General features: G+C 36.0%; 1 protein-coding gene across 1 annotated transcript in view; it reads left to right on the top strand.

The window, feature by feature from the left end:
- The window catches only part of LOC150107505 (acetyl-coenzyme A synthetase, cytoplasmic-like), a 319,474-nt gene that overhangs the window by 50,300 nt on the left and 247,841 nt on the right, over positions 1-21,333 (top strand). The window contains exon 2 of the mRNA XM_090391354.1: positions 18,793-18,884. Coding sequence (XP_090247480.1) covers positions 18,793-18,884 — 92 coding nt within the window. The remainder of the gene's footprint in view (positions 1-18,792; positions 18,885-21,333) is intronic.

Raw genomic sequence — 21,333 nt, 5'->3', positions numbered from 1 at the left:
GTATTGAAAGTTGACGTTAACAGTTATATGTTGTAGGATAATTTGGAGTGGGATAAGGCAGGTGGTACTGTTACAAATTAAGTGCTGTTTTATGTGTATAGTGTGATGCTATCATAAAGTTTGATATCATCTTTTTGAACTGTTTATTACCGTTAAATATTTTTCCTACCGAATAGTTTCATCCTTCCATCGTTATCATTTTTGTATATATTTCGCGCGCGCTCGCTCGCTTGCATGCACGCACACAACTCTCTCTCTCTCTCTCTCTCTCTCTCTCTCTCTCTCTCTCTCTCTCTCTCTCACACACACACACACACACACACAAATTTTTACTGAAACAAGTAATCGCTTCAATTGCGGTGGTAATTGATAATATCACTTTTTTGAATACTCAATATTTTCGTATTCTGTATACCTAATATTCTGTATACCTTACTGTTATATCGAGAATTCTAAATCCTTCCTTACTACAGATAAGACATAAAAACGGCACTAGAAAAGCGTCGCATATTGAGAATTTTAATGCTGCTTATTATTATTAATTTTTTATTATAGTGAATTTTATTACAGTCTTCTTACAGTGACAACAGTCGCCAACTAAATTTATTTCGATGTAAGTCTTGGCTATGCAATCAGTAATTGTAAATTAAGCAATACGAATGATTTTGAAATCACATCAGTTGCTGCAGGTGTAATTTCAGTTACCTGTTTAGGCAAATCAACCTGTACAAAAGTCGTAGTTCATTTAGTCCTGCTTTGAAAATGTCCATAAAATTTCTCCTATCAAAAAAACAGAATTCGCACCTCGGTCGCTTTTCAAACAATAAAGCTTGGAAATACACTGAGCTGTGCAGATATTTTTACGATTAAACTCTCATTCGAGTTGTCCTGTGACAACTAGAATCGTAGTTAAATAGCGGATCCTTACATTAACAAAGGATTAAATATAAGAATTGATCGCCCAAGCGATACCTAGTGCTTTAACATAGTTGAGGCCCAGAAGCAATAAATACCATAAAGTAATACTTTATGAAGCCAGGTATTCTGGTTTCACCACCCGACGATGTATTTCGGTCAAAAATTTAGAAAGATATTTAGATCAAGAAGATAAATTGATCACCAATAGGATTACCAACAATATAGTACTATATATAGTACTATATTCTAAACTTTTTTGGAAGTTACATAAAGCAAAAAAAAAAAAAAACAGAACGCATCTTATATACCGTATTTACTCGAATATATCTCGCACTCCTGATTTTACTTTGTGAAAAAAGAAACTAAAGTTTGGCAGATGCCTCTCAAACGAAAAACATTTACAACTTGAAGAAATAGATAATGAATGTTGGATTATGGCAGTTTCAGATATTTTGGAATCTGATTGAAGAGAAACAGCATTTCAATCGTCGGCTTGCCTTTGTCGTTGAGTCGCGTGATATTTTGTTAATATCGCACCAATCATATGCATAGAGATGGAAGCAACCAGTACAGGAAATGTGGGGGTGAGAGCATTGACTTCTACTCGATCTTGGATTGCGCTGGGGTGGAGCGGTGAATGAGGTGAGGTTTAGGTTCTACATGGAGTGGATGTCAGCCAGTGGCTACGACCTGACTCAGGCAGGGAAGATTAAAAGACTATCATTAGTCTTGTAATTTCTGTTGTACAACTGGATTTTACAGTTAGGAGCATGATTTCGCAAATAATTGCTAAGATTTTTTTGAACCGGCATCTCTGATTCCTTGGATGGGAGCGAAGATGTGCAATCTGGGTAGATGGCTGTTTGTTTTAATTTAATTACGAAAGCTTTGTCGCTAAAGATTCAAATATATTGTGTAATGAAGGTGAACGGCCGATCGCTTAAATAACGTTGATAAGTAAAATTTAAATGCATTCGTTTTATAAATAATGTGTGCAATTATAAATTATAATGAATACTGAAGATGTAATTATAAACATCGATTTATTTTTTTCCTGAAAAACTATAGTTTCCAAAAATCCTCGCATCACGATTTTTTAACTGTATTTTTTGGAGAAAAAGTGCGAGTTATATTCGAGTAAATACGGTAGTGAAGAATACGGGACAGACAATTTTCAAACGAACACTGTGAATGCCCAACGAGAACTGACCGCATACGGTATGAATAATATACTCGCTTGAATTTCTAGAATATCATATCATTGGTCAAACTTACTTTTCGTAAGCAGGTAAGATGGGAAAGCGTAGTCCACTCCGATGTTTTTTTTTTTTTCGTCCATTGTACCGTTGTGATAGCGAAATAAAATCTGTTTTAAACTGTTATTTAATTGAATCAATCAAATAAGTGTAAATATTTTAATTTAATTTTTTTCTATATGACAATTCCTCCCCCCCCCCACCACCACCACCACGAAAGATTGAAAACCTTTCTGTAGAGAACAAATCTGAAAATTTATTATCCTCCCGTTTCCAATAAGCAGGTTGATAGATCTCACTGGCAATAAAAATTAATTTACTAAAAATGATCATCTCAGTAAATACTGAGATGATCATCAAATTATCATCTCAGTAAATACTGAGATGATAATTTTTATAAAACAGTGTATTTCTGGATTACTTATTCTGTTTTCTGTTTTCTGTTTGTCTTTATCCACCTACGTACAAGTTTCATCTACTCATTTGTACAAACTGTGATACCACCAGCTTGGATATTAAGCATCTCCCATTTCCTTTCGTTGATATATGTAAAGTTAATGCAGTCGGTCAGTGCAGTTATTAATGATACAAGAGTGCATCACATAACTGTAATACATTCTTGCGCTGCCAGTTTCTCTGCTTGCCTTCATATTCAAAATGTCTTTACTGGATACAGAAAAATAATGTTATACCAGCAATGTTTCTAGAATAGAAGTCGAACGTGGTTTACGGTGACAATATATGGTTCAAAGTGGGAAAGTTTGTTTTTTTTCTTTCAAAAGGTGTATTACACCTTTCAGTGTTTCAGATTTTAAACACACGTTTTATTTTTAAATACATTACAAATAGATGCTGCGTGGCTCTCCAGGTCAAAAGGATGACAGTAACAGAATGGGACCAATTTTGCTTTATAGTCACCCATTAGGAATATTTCTCATAAAAATTTCAAGTGTTATTTGGTCTCCACATAACTTTTTATGACTTTCAAATTTTTTTTTTTTTTTTTTTTTTTACAAATTTTGAACCTATATTTTGCATAGAAGGCTTCAATCAAGGTGATTTGGGATATACTCGTGTAGTTCCAGAAGAAAAAAATTCACTCGGAACACCAAAAGCAGTGGCGCCATCTTTTAAAAAAAATATTATAAGAAATCAAAAAAAGCATATCGTGAACACTTTATATATATATATATATATATATATATATATATATATATATATATATATATATAGTACATATATATATATATATATATATATATATATATATATATATATATATACATATAGTACAAAAAAATGTACTATAGGTTTGCAAATAATCTTTCATAGCAGGAGCAACATAAAAAAAGTTGACTCATCCAGTCAGACATCTACTAGACATCCATATATTGTCACTGTATTATCGACTTTAAAGCATACTCTCCCTAGTTGGAGGAAATGGTCAACTGACCTGTAGGTAGTCGATGACTTTCATCGCACGGTGAAACCCTGATACCCTGCTTATTAGAGACATGAAGTGACTATTGCCTTGTTTTTGTCTGTACAGCGGAATTTCCAATTTCTCTTCCCAACGTTTTATTTATTTATTTATATATGCAGTGGTGCGAGTGATAGCCTTGCTGGGCATGTTTTCCACATCATAATTATTGAATTAAGAAGCCAGTGCTAACTCCATCTTCGAAAACTGCTTTACTACTATACCCTCCCTGAATCAGGGAGTAAGTACTGACTCCCTGATTCAATTGATTCAATAATTACTGTGTGTGGAGAACATGCCCAGCATGTACATGGGACCAAACCTTTCGTAACACCTCAGAGGACTTCCCGATCAGCTGGCGAATAATCCTCTCCTACTTTCTCTGCCAGCTTGTTCCTAGAGAGAGAGAGTTTAGAGTATAGCAGCTTGTGGGATCACTGTTGAGGACATGGTTTGATTGGAATCTAGTCACTCCCTATCTATAAGTTATTTACTCCTGCTGTATGTCCCTATTCTATTAATTTCAACAATATTTTAACGTGAAGGACATCATAAAAATTATAGTGTTACTGGGGTTAAAAAATCTGTCAAAAAAAATAGTTTCAAAAAAATATCAAAAATTGCAAAATAAGTGGGGGAAATAAAAACATACTCCAAAATCCCAAACCAAGACAACTCGATATATAAAATACATATAAATATTTATTTCTGAATATAAATATATATTCCCTTGTAGGGAGTAGGCGAGGCCGTTTTAGCCCTATTTAACTTTTGGAGACTGAAGGAACAGTTTGATCTCCACCAGTAGCCAATCAGAGATTGCTGGTCCAAGACTCTCCCTAATTATACACGGCATCCGGTAAAGAAAGACAGTGGCTATCAAGTATCATTATCTTGTATTCCCCATCTCTAACACAATATGTCATTGTCTGAAATAGTGTGGGGGTTCTCCGATCGATTTTCTTGGGTTTATGAGACATAAACCCAAGTTTCTGAGAGGGAAAAACCCATTTGCCTGTGCCAGAGATCGACTAACTCTGGAACCAGTAGAAGAAAGGCTTAAACAAATCCTCTAATCGGCGACTAGAATCGAAACTCTTTCTTTGAGTTGCCTAGTTCTGTGAATGCACATGCCACTTTCACTGAACTAAAAAAGCAAAGAAAACTATAAATGACTAAATTTTTCAGTCTCATTTTGTTGCCTTCATGTGCTGCCTTTACCGCTCTCCTAATGCCGATTATTATACTGACATTTCTGATTATCGTTTCTGAAAGTTAGTCACATACAGTCTAATCACCTAATCAGTAATATAATCTTCCTCATCGATTTCAATGTTTTCAGTTCTGACAGCCTTCCCATCTCCAATTTCCCAAACCAAGCTGGAAGAGAAGCTGATTTGCTTTCTCTCAATGATCTTATGCAAAATGTTAACACATCTAAGAATTCTTGATGATCCATTTATCCTATCATCACACTAGACCTTTTGCTAACCAGTTCTCCCTCCATATACAGAGCTGATATTAGCTCTCCTCTGAACAACACTGACCATAATATCTTTTTTCAGTTTCTTTCATTATGGCACTACAACTGTAATAATTGGGATTATCACGGGATTTCTGTGCTTCTTTTCCATGGTTAGTTATTCTTGCTAGAATGAGTGCCTTTATTTCACATTCCACTCAAAATTGCTGACCTTTATCCAAGTCTTGGTTTTTCCAACACATACCAAAGCAGTCCTAGATAAAAATGCATCATACAACCAATGGCTCTAGCTTAAAACTTTAGTCTCTCTCTCTCTCTCTCTCTCTCTCTCTCTCTCTCTCTCTCTCTCTCTCTCTCTCTCTCAGCTTATACTGCACTTCATAACAACTGAAAAAAAAATCAATATATCTAAATCAGACTCTGTAAGAGTCATAAGGTACTACGCTTTCCTCTTACTCAAGTTGTAACTCAAGCTATCCGGTTCATTGCAAGGCTGATGGGCAAAACTTCTGTCCTCACTTCTCTTTTAACCTCTTGAAACAATGGTATCTCGTAATAATAATGCAGATCTCTCGACAACATTAGTTGGATCATTCTTCTCCAACTCACGTTTAGAAACCTATGGTAAATCTTCCCCTACTCTTACACAAACAATCCTCATTATGCCTCCTCTGATTTTTTTGACAGATAGCTTTGATACTAATAAGTCCTCTTAGCCAGATGGCAATCGTCCAGTTGTACTACGACCAGAGACGTAGTACCTATGGCCAGGAAAGAAAATTGCGCCATTGGCACCTATAGCAATTTTGGTGCCTATGGCCAGGAAAGAAAAGTGCGCCGTTCTAAAAAAAAAAAAAAAACCCTTAAACATCTCAATTTTTGCGCCTATGTAAAATTAGCGCATATGGCCGGTGCCACATTGGCCATAGCCTCACTATGCCTCTGACTAAGACCATGTGCTCCAGAAATAATATCCTTTCTGTATCGCCTTTACAAGGTGTCCTACTCATCTGGCACCTATTCAGCAACAAAGCTGCAATCCAGCCAGTTTCCTAAAAAGGGAAAGTCAGCTATTAAACTATCGTCCTGTGGCCTTTACCTAAATATTCTGAAATGTGATGGAGGAGATCATCCACAACTAGCTTCGGATATTGATTAATTAATGATTGCCAACATGGATTCTGCTATACTTAGGCTGACCATATGTACTGTTTTGAACGGGACAGTACCATTTTTTTTTTTTTTTCATATTTCCCAGCGGTCCCGTCGTTTAATAAAAATTTCGATTTTGTCCCGTTTTTAATAAAAACTATGCATATATTTTAGTATTGATCAATCATAAATTATTATTTATGATTGATTTATGATAGGTTATGAATAATTTATGATAAATTATTAATAACCTATAATCGTATATCAATATCATGGATATCAGTAATTTGTATAACCATGGAGTCGCATTGTTCGATACTAAATATCGAATCCGCAGTGATTTATTCAGAGAAAATAAATGTTGCAACACTTGCGCGTCTCAGATGAGGCGTCTATTCTGCTGTAGCGTTTTGCTTCCGACTGTTTACCAATTGAGATTGAATGTTTTGCACTGAAAATATACAAATACTTCAATATATACACAAGCCAAGTTGAACTGGAAAACTTTTGTGACGTTGCAGGAAACAATTATGCTAAATTGTTAGAGCATGGAAATACAAGCTTTTTGTCTTGGGTCCATCAATTGATAGAATTTTAAGCATGTTTGATGGGCTTCGTTCTTATTTTCTTTCTCCAGCAACAAAGAAAAATGCCATTTATGTTGCGAAAATTGTTTGAAGATCCCTGTTTAAAATTGTGGTTGTCATTTGCAAGAGATCAAGTGTCTACGTTCCAAACGTACAATAGCTTAATTGAAAAATATATTTCAGCTACAAAAATAGCCATCAACATTGAAAATCTTGTAAACAATTTAGTCCAGAAAAAGTGAAGTTGTAACAACTGATATCAAAAAACAACTGAAAATGTTAGTAGATTCAGGAGAAATTAATGATGCTAAGTTTTTTGAGATAGTTGAAAATTTGGAAAGAAATATAGGACAGCGTGAACGAGAAACTCATGACGCTAACAGAAACAGAAGAAACTCGTGTATTCGATCAGTGGACCTTCATAAAATCTAATTGTGAGGCAGTTGAAATAAAGAAAACATTCCCGTATCTAATAGATGGGTACAGATTTTTTCTGAAATGAGCGAAAAACGCCTAGACTTTGAATGCTTTTGTAATATTGTAGAGTTTATTCTTTGTCTTCCAGGAAGTACAGCACATGTTGAGAGAATATTTTCTGTTATGAACAAGATGTGTCAAAGGAGAAATTTGGATTAAGTGTTGAGACAATGAGGACTATGTTAGTTGTAAGACAAAATGGAATGTGAGAAGTTTTATGATAAGGTGTTGAAAGACCGAAATTTGCTGAGAAAGATCGTGGTGAAATACAGTCCCCCCTACGTCTACCTAAATTTTTGTATGGGTTCTGTCACTGAAGAATAATGGTAAGCTCAATACGTTTATGTAATAAAACTTTTTATCATCTTTTTCATGAATACAGAATATTACATACCCCCCCGTCCCGTTTTTCCATCCCAATGTCTCGTTTTTTTGTCTCAAGGAAATATGGTCAGCCTAGCTATACTCTTTCTACAGCCGACCACTTAACAGACTTCACCCATCTTTTGGACACAGACCATGGAAAAATTTGGAGAATTTCTTGGAAATGTACACCAATGATTTAACGACAATGAATGGTCCCACACCTCCTTTTGTCCGATCAAACTTGCGAGAGTGCACTCGAAATTCTTGCGACCATCGATTCTCCAGCGATGCTCTTAAATCATCTATATTGAGCACATACAGTCATACCACAGTGTAACTGTGACGAAGGATGGCTTTAAAGGTATAATTAGTGTCGGGGAAATTTTATTCATAAAGTTTGTAGTAAAAAAACTTCTGCACATCGTGAAGGAGCTTTCGAGTATATCGACAAATCAGAGAAACGTATAGCTGACTAGCTCCTCAGAGCCGAGAAAGTATACTGCTGTTGAAAACACATTATACTGGTGACACACCAAGGACATTAACAGCAGAAGGATGAAGAAAGGACCACAGAATTCTCTAGGATTCGAGTTTACTGTCCTAGGGTACTCAGCCAGCAGGATCATCAACACGTAGGGCTAGCTTCTCGCTTGTATGATGTAAAAATTTAACACATGTAATAGAAATAATACAAAATGTAGCTAGAGTGTCCAGCGGATATGACCAGGAAAGAAAAACGAAAAAATCAATAGAAATGGGAACGTATGAAGGATTTGAAGTTGTACGATTCATTTTTCAAATCAAAATCAAGAAGAATTATTGGAAAAATTGGATAAGCAAAATATGAAAAAATAAAAAAATGAACAGCCTATATTTTTACCCATTGCAGGGTGAAGGCCTCTTCTATAACGGAAGGCTTGGGTCTATTACTCCCATGGTGACCCCGTCCATACAGGGAGAGCAGACAATCACAAGCATCCATACCTACGAGGGAACCCCCAGCCTCTTGGATGGAGAGCGGATATGCTAACCACTTGGCCAACCAAGCAAAACACACACACACACACACACACACACACACACACACACACACACACACACACACACACACACACACACACACACACACACACACACACACATATATATGAAAGGAATAAACAGCCTTGGCGCCCATCATAATGAGATATATATGGGACCACCTTTCGCTGTGCTGACTGCAGCAATCCTATGGAGCATAATTTCCACAAGCGTACGATACCGATCAATGGGAATATTTTGGACCATTCTTCCTGTACTCGGGTAATGAAGTCCTGGACTCTTGTGGGGAGGACTTCCCTTGAACTTACACAATGCTCCAGTTATCCTACAGATGTTCACTAGGATTGAGTCAGGGCTCTCAAGTGTGGTGACGTTTTTGTCCACAAACCATGCAGTTACAGTAGCAGCCTTTCAGCATTACATTGCTGAAAGAGACAATGGTAAGTTCCATAGAAACGCCACAAACTAGGAAGCATTATATTGTTCGCAATGTTCAGATACCTCTCGGAGTTCAAAGTTCGTGGCACCATAAACAGAGGTCCGAGGCCAAACCAAGAAAAACAAGACCAGGAAAAATTAGCTAACTTACAATTGGTTACTTTAATGGGCATTCCTTTCTAGCTCATTAAAATCCTTCTGAACAGACACTGTGATTCCTAATATTCCTATTCAGTTTCTCATCATCCGCAAATCATTTTGGCATATGGTTGGCATAGTGGCATAGCATACATGTCTCCAACCAACAAACAATGTTCATGGATGTTTCTGCATATCTTTCGATGGGAGATTAATTTCATTGCCTGGATCATACCGCTTATTGGAGGCCTGAAGTTGGTATAAAAACTTCTGTATTTGTTCTCTAAGCGGGGTTTCAGGATTATATGACCTTTAGCTACTCACAGTCTATTACTAATGTACAGCTATGATTGTTATAATTATTACGTGGCATCTTCAAGGAGTTCAAGAACCCATTGGAGAAGAGCACCGAAATGTACGGTGCTCTCCTGCAATGCTTAATCCTCCTTCTACACACTATCTACGACCAACAATTAGTAGTTTTGTCTGTTAACTTCGTGTTTAGCCGATTTGCTGTATGCGGAAGGAAAACATTCGAAATTCTGGGAGAAAACTATGCTTTCCCCAGTAGTGATCGACTAAGTCCCCTTCAGCTGAGTCTATATAAAGATTCCTCTCATCATGATGGGAAGCGAAACCAGACTTCTCGATCGAAGGCTCAATGTCCTATCATTTTTTCAAGTAATGTAAGTAGAAAACATTTCGTTGAGTAAGATTCACATTAAAACAACAAAAGCATAACTGAATATATCACTGCAATTTTTAAATACCTTGTGGAACAGCATTTTTATCTTTCTGCCTTCTTGGGTCTTCTCACCATACACAACGCATTCATATCTATTAGATAACCTAATCTCTCAATTTCAATCCAGTCAGTTAATGTGATATCTAAACTGATCTTCTTTAAATTGTCTTTGACCTATCCATGTTGACCTCAATAAATAATCTCATCATCTGTCCAATTCTGTATGCAAGTCCTTGCTGGTGTTTTTAAAACTTAACTACCACCACTGCACAAAATATATTGGTCTATAATTTAATGGTGTCATTTTATTGTTCCACTTACAAAATGACATTATTTTACGTTCTTCCCGCTCTTTATTGACTTGCAAAACTCCCAGAAAATAAGGTCACTAACATAGCCAATATTAGCACTTTCCTTCAAAAGATGCACAGTTTTTTTTTTTTTTTTTTTTTGCGTTCGAGCTTGTTCACATCCAGAGTACTTTGTGTTTTAAATACAATCCATTTATTCAGTTGAACTCCCTTCACTTTCCGACCATCTAGGAAAGAATATATACTTTTCTGTAATGAAATACCCTGATAAGGATATTAGTAGCATTGTACATGGAAATAGTTAAGGGCATTTGGAGGAAGCAATATCAGATTGTACACTCAAGATCAGGAGGTTTAATCAGATAGGAGTTAGATGGATGAGTTGTATCATTAAGCAGAAAAAGAAAAGAAAAAAAAGGAAATTCTTGTGGAGGATAATATAAGGAGAAAGGTTTTCGAAAGGTATATCATCCAACTGAGGTTACTGTTGTGATATGTGACAGGGACTGGTGAAGGAACAGAGGAAGATGAATTGATGGTTCTTTGTATATTGCAAAATTTCATTGTGAATATAGACATGAGATATTATATTGGATATCAATTCGTGTTTTACAAGAATGTTTAAGGGAACTAACAATGCCTCTGACTAGGCTGTTTATTTTAAGCTTCAACTCTGGTAGAGGTCCAAGAGAGTGAAAAGAGGGCAAAAAATTCCTTCGCATAAGGAGATCGTAAGACTGCAGTAGCAAATTACAGATCAATTCGTATCTCAGGAGTAGTGGTAAAAGTACAGGAAAAGCTGGCCAAAAAGAGAATCCAGGTATGGGGCAGCACTGCATTGTTAAGGGGCGGTGTTGCCTAAGTAATTTAGTAACTTTTTTTATAATAGAGCGAGATAGCGGGAATGGCTACATGATGGTTGCAAAGGCATCTGACAGAATATCACATTGAACTTTGTTATGCAGTAGAAAAAATGAGAATGGATATGACACTGGTTATATGGATACCAGGGTGGCTGATGCATATAAACCAAAAAGTGGTATATAGAGGAGCAGAATGCAGAAGAATGCGGGTGACTACGGTGTATGTCACAAGATTCCATGCTAGCACTACCACTACTGTTTAATTTGTTAAATTATATCGAAAATAATCTGAAAGGAAATATTCAGTTGTTTGCTGATGATGCAAAATTAGGTAGAGTGATAGTTAATCAAAGTGATGATGTGGAGAACTGCTGGATGATTTAAACAGTATGGGAAAAAGATGATGGATAGCATTCTGATGTGGAGAAGTGTAAAGTCATGTATTTTGGGATTAAATAGATTACAAGCCATTTCCCACATTGATAGAACTGTACTATAGGAAATTGTTGAAACTAGGGATTTGTGTTTGGTAGTAGATAGAGCATTGACGTTTAGAGGGCATATTACTAAGGTTGTCAATGTAGCTCATAGGATTACTTGGTTATTGAAGAACACACTATCAAGTAGAGACAAGAACGTTGCTATTTTTCTTTATATGACCTTGACATGTCCACATATGAATTACTGTGCTGTGCTGTGATCTGGTCACCTGATTTCCTCGGAGATGAGGAAATAGTAGAGAGGATCCAGAGGCGAATGACCAAGATGGTGAATGGTCTGTGGAATGCTCCTTATATTGATCGATTGAGGGTTTGTGTGTTTCAGAAGTTGGTTGAAAAGCGAAAAAGAGAGGTATGATAGAAACATTTCAGTTACTTAAGGGTTTTATAGAATTGTTTTAGGGTAAATGTTTCAGCACTTGGTTACAGGGACCAGAAAAAATGTCATCCCTGGAAGTTCAGTAAAAGGTGTCCTCCCGCGATGAGTCTTCGGACTCCTTGGAGGTGTCAGGAATAATAATAATAATAATAATAATAATAATAATAATAATAATAATAATAATAATAATAATAATAATAATAATAATAATAAAAGTGTAGTTAGTTTGGGTGTGAGGACTAGATATTTTACTTGGAGAGTGATGAATGATTGGAATGGTTTGTCAGAGAGAGAGAGATGTGAGCACTTTGTCTGTTAATGGGATCAAGGAGAGGTGTAATAAATATTGTGTGAATAGTTTGGGTCTCCCGCAATGAATCTCCGGACTCCATAGATTCTGAAGACTTAAGCGTGTCATGTCTGCATCTGAAGCCACGTTTTCCATCAAGAAAGATCATTCTTCCACAATAATTTCTCCTATGATTGATTAAAAAAAACATGCCATTTATTTTGGATTGCGATGCTAATATCTTCGCATGTTCTAATTTCCCTGACTATTTCCTTGGCAAACTTACCAAGCTTGACGATATAATTCTTGAAACTGCTGTCCACTTTACTCTTTATACCTATGCCATAGTACGTTTTAGATTTACATCTCTTTGGACGTTTTAGATTTACAGTTCCTACTTGATGTTTTACTCACCCATTTACACCAAAAACCCGTTTGTCATTTTCGCTTCTGTTATTAAATATTTCAGCAAGGCTGATCGCTTTTCCTTTAAGTCATCCATCTATATTTATGTATTGCTAGCTCCTAAATCTATTGTGATCTTCCCTGTCTTATACAGAAAGTCCCCGACTTACGTAATAGTTTTTCCGCTTAAGCAGATATAATCTGTACTCACATTAATCACAGTCTATTGCTTATGTTGAGCCTCCGTAGCTCAGTCAGTATAGACGAAGCCTTTTGGTCGGAAAGACCTGGGTTCGATTCCCGTCAGTGAAGTGAGGAACCTTTCTAGTCTCTTTCGACTAAAGGTGAGGTCTCATACGGAGTTGGAGGGTTTTATTCACCCGGAATCTCTGGTTTTTCATCTCTCAAAACAGGCAAACCGGTCCCGTGAAAACACACGGCTACAGTCATATATAATAATAAATAATAATAATAATAAAACATACTACACAAGGAAGGCAACGGGAAACCATCTTGCTCATAATCATCTCCCTAGTATGGGAGCATATAGCTAAATATGCTAGTATGGCTGAGGGAATAGGATAAGATTGTTTAAGTGTTTACAGTGCATGTTTTGCAGTAGTGCATTGATGTGTTTTGAAGGTTAATGTCATTTGCAAACGTTTCTTATGAAATTATCGAGATGACCGAACAGTTGCTTGTTCTTTTCGTCATAAATTTCTCGATAACAGGGTAACACGTCATCTGTTTCTCTTTGGACTTTAATATCTGTGAGGCATTAGGATACACGAAAATACCAAAAATGTATAACATACATACACTAAAAATATATAGCAGTAAAACCGAAATGATAACAGAAGTAAAACATTGAAAACATGTCCTTATTGAAAACGAGACCGAGAAAAGTGCACACATGCACTGCATTAGTTAACGTAGACAGGTTGAGTAAAATTTTTATAATTCATTATTTTTTTAGCCCTTTCACGATAGTTTGCATAAGTCCGAATTTACATAAGTCAGGGACACTGTAATCTTACAAATTCTTTATTCTGTGTAGCTCAGTGGATGTGGTATTTTGCACACCACGGCGCTTGGCCGCACGAAAGAAGACTTCGTTTCGAGTCTAGTCGGCCACTAGAGGAAATTTTTCGAAGCCTTTTTTCGACCGGTTCCCGAGTTGATCGATCTCTGGCACGGGCAAGCGGGTTTTTTTCTCCCGGAAACTCGGGTTTTTCGTCCAGTAAACTCAAGAAAACCGACCGTAGAACCAACAGTATTTCAGATAATAAATATATTGTGTTAGGGTTAGGGACCACGAAATGGCGACACTTGTTGAGCCATTCTCTTCACTGCATGCTGCTTAAATAGTGATAGCCTTGGGCTAGCTATCTCTGATTGGGTACCAGTGGAGATTGAACTGCCCACTCAGTCTCCAAAAGTTAGATAGGGCTAAAACCCGGCCTTGCCTACTCCCTACACGGGAATAAAAAGGCGTTAGCGAATTTTTTTTTTTATTCTCAAAACCATCATGTACTACACATTCTCCAACTCATGATTACGTAATTAAGGAAAGAACGGCGTTTCAGTCCAATTCATATCCTCTGATGTCATAACCAAATCCAAAACTCTTAATATTCATGTTCATACCACCACATTTTGCATAAGACGCCACTCAAGTATTCTAAAAATCCAGTTCCCTTATTAACATATGTTGTTTCCTCTAACTAGTCTGTGTTACTGTAGTTGAAATCTTCCATAATCTTTCACCTGCTTCTCATTTGCCAAGTTTCCCGAACATTCCACATTTTGCATTCGATTTTGCCTAAACGTTACATATATTACGTTGGGAACTCAGGACAATATAATACAATAGGTTAAAAAAAAAAAGCATACAGTGGGTGTTTTGTTGAATTTCAGTTTAAATCAACGAATCTAATTAAAATTAGCGTTCGTTACTTTTTTTAAAAAGAAAATATTATTCCTATACCCAAGAGTTAGACAGAAAATATAAGATTTATCAATACAACATTATAGTTTACACAAGTAAAATTTATGTAAGCTACAGATAATGAACCACCGTTCACCCCCAATGATGCACGAAGTTGTGATCACATTTAATTTGTATTTTTGCATTCTTTATGTTTGGAAAAAGGTTTGCCTACATCATCGATCTATTTAACACGATTAACTTTCACATTAAATTTAACAGAAACAAAAACGTGTTAAAATACGAAACCACTATCGAATAAAATCACAAATCTCCAATGGTATTTGCAACCAAACTAATCATTCGAACGTCAATAATGTACAGGAAAGGTTTAATGTTTAAATGACTAATGAGTCGAAGGAGTTCAAAATTGAGACCCATTTCTGTTTGGTCGCTTAACTGAATCCTTTCATTTGTAAATAATACGTCTATAATTGTTATGCAATTTTAGCTTTATCTGCCAAGTGAATATTAATTATGCATATTAATGAGTGATACCGATTCTGCAGACTAGATATTGCTTTTGTTATTTTTCTAAAACTAAAATATCGAAAATGTGGCTTAATATTTTTAGAAATCTACTAGCATCTTATTGATATGTTGACGAATATGTTGGATAAGGGAGATCCACATACAGTAATATTCTTGCACATAACTACCTGTTATGAGGTAATATATGAAATGCAAAAGCATTTCATATATTACCTCATAACAGGTACATTGTACAAGATGCAAAGGATGGGAATGGATAATATATCGGTTGGATGGGTTGGAGATTGGTTAACTAAATGATACCAGCAAGTTGTGTATGATGGAAGTGTCAAAAAACAAATGGATGACCAATTGCTTGCTGCAGGGTTCTGCATTTGCCCCCTCCCTTGCTGTTTAATTTATTTATTAATGCTCTTTCATGTGGATTCACTGGAAATTTTCAGTTTTTTGATGATGCTAAGTTGGGGATAATTATAAGCAACACTGCTGATGTTGAATTCCTTCAGGAAGATTTAAATTGACTTTTAGCTTGGACAAAGGAGTGGGTTGTAGTTTTAATATCAATAAGTGCAAGTTGTAGCATTTTGAAATGCAGAGCTATGAGGCTGTATACTATGTTGATGGAACTGTGCTTCAGGAAGTGGATAGTGGGTGCGATTTGGGATCTTAGGGGTGATGGTTGACAATAGACTGAAGTTTAGAGGGTACATTCAAATGTTACAATGGCTGCACATTATATTGCCACTATGATAAGGAGTACAGTGACATGTAGGGATAAGGAGGCAGTTTGTCACTGTATAAAAAAAAGACAGACCACACTTGGACTGTTGTGCTCAGATTTGGTCACCTTGTTTTCATCGTGATGTGGAAACATTGGAGAAGGTCCAGAGACAAGTGAATAATGCATCAGTGCCTCTGGAATGTTGGCTATGGAGAAGGTAATGGAATGTAAATTACAGAGTTTAGTGGATAAGAGGAAAAGAGGTGATATGACAGATATGTTCTACATGTATATATATGTATAAAATTAATAAAAGTTTAGAAAAAAAATCCTTGGAGATACGTTATAGATGGACTAATAAGAAATAAGTTAATAGTAATAAGATGTGTCTATAAAAGAGTCATTTGGCATGTTAACAATTGGTATAAAATTTGTGAAATAACTTGACATAGTTAGCTAACCTCTTTTTGAGTGGATTAAAATTTCAATTAGTTGATTTTGTAAGCAGAGAGTAAAATATGTAATTGTGCTATAGAATTATTTAATATCGAAGTGAAAAAGTTTCTCTTTACGCTAAAGGTTTGACAGATAGATAGAGAGAGCGCAACCTCCCTATCGTTTGATTGATGTACCTTTTATAGGTGTAAATAAATGTGTTTTGTTTATATGTCAATAGAGTGCTGCCTGATCTTTCAAATTACAATGCACTGTTTCTAAATAAATGCAAACCTAAGAGCGGGAACCAAGTAAGATAGCAAAAGTGTGTAGTTAAGTGCACTTAGACCACGACTGTTTGTGTTAAATTTTACTGAAGGAAATTGTGTTAGAGAGAGAGAGAGAGAGAAATTAACCAGCCATATTACTGGGTTTTATGCCAATTAAACGATACTTAACAAACAAATTTTCCAGTATTCATAGGCATACAACTCGTAGTGCGAAAGGTCGATAAACCTCTTACGCAATAGTAGGATAGAATAAGAAAGGAATATATAAGGAAAGTGTATAATATAATATAATAAAATAAAAGTATTACAAATAGCAGCAAATAATAGCCTCATTATTACAATAAACGGAAGCAACCCACATCATTACACTATCATACCTTACCTCAAAGATATTCAGGATTGGAGCATATACCACTGGCAGTGCATTCAGATAATTTTTCACTCTTCACGGCAAAAATCTACTTTTCACTTTCCTTCATGGTAACACGGTGATGATCAGCATTCACTATTAAAAATTATGGAAACAACTACTGTGTTATAGTAAAACTTCATTTTAATATAAATCAAAATAATCACTCAACATTTTGATCTTCACATTAATGTCATCAAAATTTTGATCAACCATCCTAATCTTAACAATAATGGTAGAATAAAAATCCCAAGAATTTGAATGGCACACATTCAACCCACTTAAGTTCTTCAAGTTTTCCAGTGAACCCTTACTTTATGACTCTAAGCAATAATTTCAGCTCTTATTGGCCACCATCCATACTGTTTTGTTCTAATTTATATGTATACTTATATGAGTAATTATGTGAGAGCATGTTATTATTATTATTATTATTACATGACACCTCCAGAGAGATTACTCATCGAAGGATGGCACTCAACTCTCTGCCTCCACCACTCAATTCACCAACCTTCCACAACGAACTGCAACTACAATCATCATCTACACCAATGCCATCTACCGCCCACTACCATCACCACCACTAGTATTTTCACAAACATCTATGCCCATGGTGCTTGGATTTGAACCCGCAGCCTCTTGGCTTGAGAGCGGATATGCTAACCACTCGGCCAACCAGGCCAGCAATGTTGCTCTCTAACTTAATATATCTTTTAATGATTTAATCAAATAGATAATATAATAATAACAGGACTCTAGCTTTAATGTAGTAAAGTTTTTTTTTTTTTTTCACCAAAGGTCAGGCCAGTAGTTTTAACGGTTGACCAAATTAACATAACTTTAGCGTACCATGTAGATGGTAATTTAGCTTGTATACTCCAGATGATGACCTTAATGTGAAGGTCAAAACGAGTGATTATTTTGGTTTGTTTATATTAAACTGAAGTTTTGCTATAACACAGTAGTTGTTTCCATAATTTTTAATAATTGATTACTTTTCACTTCTCACTTGCATGACTTTTATACAGTTCATTGTTTGCTTGCCAACTATTACTCTATGTAATATTTCTCTTGTATCTGTCTCATATGCTCTTCTCACCAATTTATATGATTTAGTTATATTGCCTCTCCTTATCCTATTTGCCAAACTTTGCAGAGTAGACTCCCTCATCTATCCTGTATTAGCCTTTGTTTATTCATGATTAATTCCATCATTTCAGTTGTTTTTTTATGTGACCCTCCTCTCAAGGGATTTGCAAGGTCACAGTTTGGGAATCACTGTTTGCCTTTGCAATATCCACTTTCCTCCAGTAAAGTGTAACATTACATAAGGATTACACCAAAAACTTTTATTATTGTTATAGTTCATGTATTTTATTACATTTTGTTTTGCATAAATTTATAAATTTTTATATTTGGCTCTTTACACATATAGGATTTCACATTAATAAAATATATGGTATCTAGAACCAATTATATTAAAAAATATGATATTTTCCTGACATAAAATTAAAATAAAACCGTGGTAGATAGCAGATTGTTTCTTTATAATTCATAGGTCAAACCACTGTTGCTTCTGTAGTTTTGAAATTCGTGTTAAAATATTAAGTTTTTCATTATTATATTTCAGGGAAGGAAATGATCCAGAGGATTCTAGTATTATTACTTACAAGGATCTCCTTGGAGAAGTATGCAAATTTTCTAATGTACTTAAAGCTAAAGGTAGGGGTTTTATTATTATTTTATTTTTATTTCTGTCAGTTCTTTTTGGCATCCTTGAAAATTTCCTTAATATGTAACAGTGTAATAAAAGTAGAAAGTTTATTTTTCACTTGGTTAGAGTATAATAAATTTAGTTTAATCCTTTATCCAAGTATGAGGAAACAAAGTTTGCGCCTGAAAGTATCTTCAGGACTTTATTTGCTCACACTTGGATAAAGGATTAAACTAAATTTATTATACTCTAACCAAGTGAAAAATAAACTTTCAACATCTTTCTCTAAATCCAGAGTAATTTATTAAAAAAGGGTGGCACACCATTTGGCAACTCCTATAGGTAGCGATGACCTGCGAATGCTTCTGCCTGGTATCTCAGCTTGGGCCTGGTGCCCACTGAAGAGACCTCAATAAAGGTCGAAACTAGTCTGGGTAGTGGCCCTTCCCTTAATGCATAACATTAGACATATCCGCAAGGAGATGTGTTTTGCATTAAAGGAGATACTGAGACAGGAGTGTTGGTAGCTTGCTACACCTTTGCAACGAGTTGCCCTGGTGTTGTATCACCTTATCCCAGTCCTGAAGATACTTTCAGGTGCAAACTTTGTTTGCTCGCACTTGGATAAAGGATTAAACTAAATTTATTATATGTAATACAAGTAGTATTCTTATTTCTATAAAATTGTTGTCTCACAAGTAGCTGGAGCAGATGGATAATCCCTCCATGTGAGGCACCTGTTTGTGGTGGAGGAGACCTCTCTTTTTTGCTTATTCTTTTTCTGTGCTTTTCTTCCTGCATTCTTCATTCCACTTCTCCTGAGTTTTTTTACTATTCTGTCTTCCAGAGGGAACCAGTGGTTTGTTGCCAAGTGTATTCTGTGCCGTGTGACCCCATGGACATTGGAAAGGGGTGGAGGGATCCTTGCCAAAGTAATCGTGCACTACTTTGGCTAGGTGGGCAGTCCTGGATGACCCAGCCAGGATCAATCAGTTAGTGGACTTGCCTGCAAGGGTCAACAGTGTTGCAGTAAATCTCATTCCATATGGTGCAGGCTCAAGGCCTACTGTAGTGCTTGTGTGGCATCTGTGGTACTCATGGCATTCCACTCCTAAAATGGACACTCACTCTCCAGTTATTGCTTGCTGAAGAGTGGGTGTCCATTGTAGGTGGAAGATGAATTTAATTGCCTTGTGTGAGACCATTGCCCACTTATTGGAAGCCTGAAGTGGATTGAAAAAAATAACATGTTTGATCTCTATTGCAGGGTTTCTGGACTATATAAAAATTAAATAAATGCAAAAAATTATAAAAATTAATAAAATAGAAAAAAAAACTTTACCTCACTCACGGTACTAATGTTCAATAAGTCTATAACCTTTCATGAATGGGAATCACATAAAAAAAAAAAAAATTGTGCTCCATGGCAGGTGGCTCCAATGCTAAACTAAACTCCTCCTAAGAATGTTATTTTTATATCCTCTTGTTTATCAAGGCCCTCAATAAACCTCAGCCATGTCATGAAACCATAGAAATACCAGTAGAAAACTGCGATACCAATATATCACTTATAAAAAAAATAGTGCATTTATTTCAGAAGCTGCAATAAATACACCACTTTTCTTGATAATACATTCAAAAGGGGAACATCCTTTTGGAAAAATGTCACCCTCCTTCATCTAGAAGGGTTTGCAAGGGGTGGTAGGATCTCCAAAGTCAGTAAAGAAGCTCCGTTCAGAAGTTATACATATTGTAGCATGCTAAAATGTAATCAGAAAAGATGCTTCGTGTAACATCTGTCAGGAGAATACCAGTTACAGATTCTCCTCCAATATTATGCCAGATGCATAATATTGGAACAGAATCTACTCGACATACTGGATGAAGAGATCTGCTCCAAAATGAAAGATCAGGGAAGGACAACCATGAGGAGAATACTGATGTGTAGGGATGATGACCTAGTTCCCATCAGAAACATCATCCTTACATTCAACATGCTAAAACCACCAACATCTGTCAAGACTGGCTATTTCATGCCTAGGAAGGTTCTATATCACAAACTCTTTGTGCTGCCTCAAATGTCAGTAGTATGGTCATTCACAAATGTCCTGTCATGACTCTGCCATCTGTGCTGGATGTAGTAAACAAAGATTGGAAGAGCAAGACACTAAAATGTCCTGCTTGTGAGGGAGACTATCCAGCTTACTCCTGAGCACACCAAAGGTGGAAGGATGAGGAGATCCTAAAAATAAAAACAGCAATATATCACTTCTCAGGAGACAAAGCGTCAATATATCACAAAATTGGCAGCAAGACCTGGTAAACTCTCTTATGCTAAGAAGGCAGCTGTAAAAGAAGTGTCAGTAGGGATCCAAACCCTTATTCTGTCTTCTCACAATTACACCATCTCCAAACAGTATGACTTGCTTGTCATCTCCTTTGAGCAAATGAAGGAGG

This window comes from Typopeltis vanoorti, chromosome 4, assembly GCF_054136105.1.
Source record: "Typopeltis vanoorti isolate ZY-2024b chromosome 4, IOZ_Tvanoo_1.0, whole genome shotgun sequence".
In the NCBI taxonomy this organism is placed as follows: Eukaryota; Metazoa; Arthropoda; class Arachnida; order Uropygi; family Thelyphonidae; genus Typopeltis; species Typopeltis vanoorti.
The sequence above is the reverse complement of the archived record's forward strand: the minus strand, read 5'-3'. Positions and strand labels throughout refer to the sequence as shown.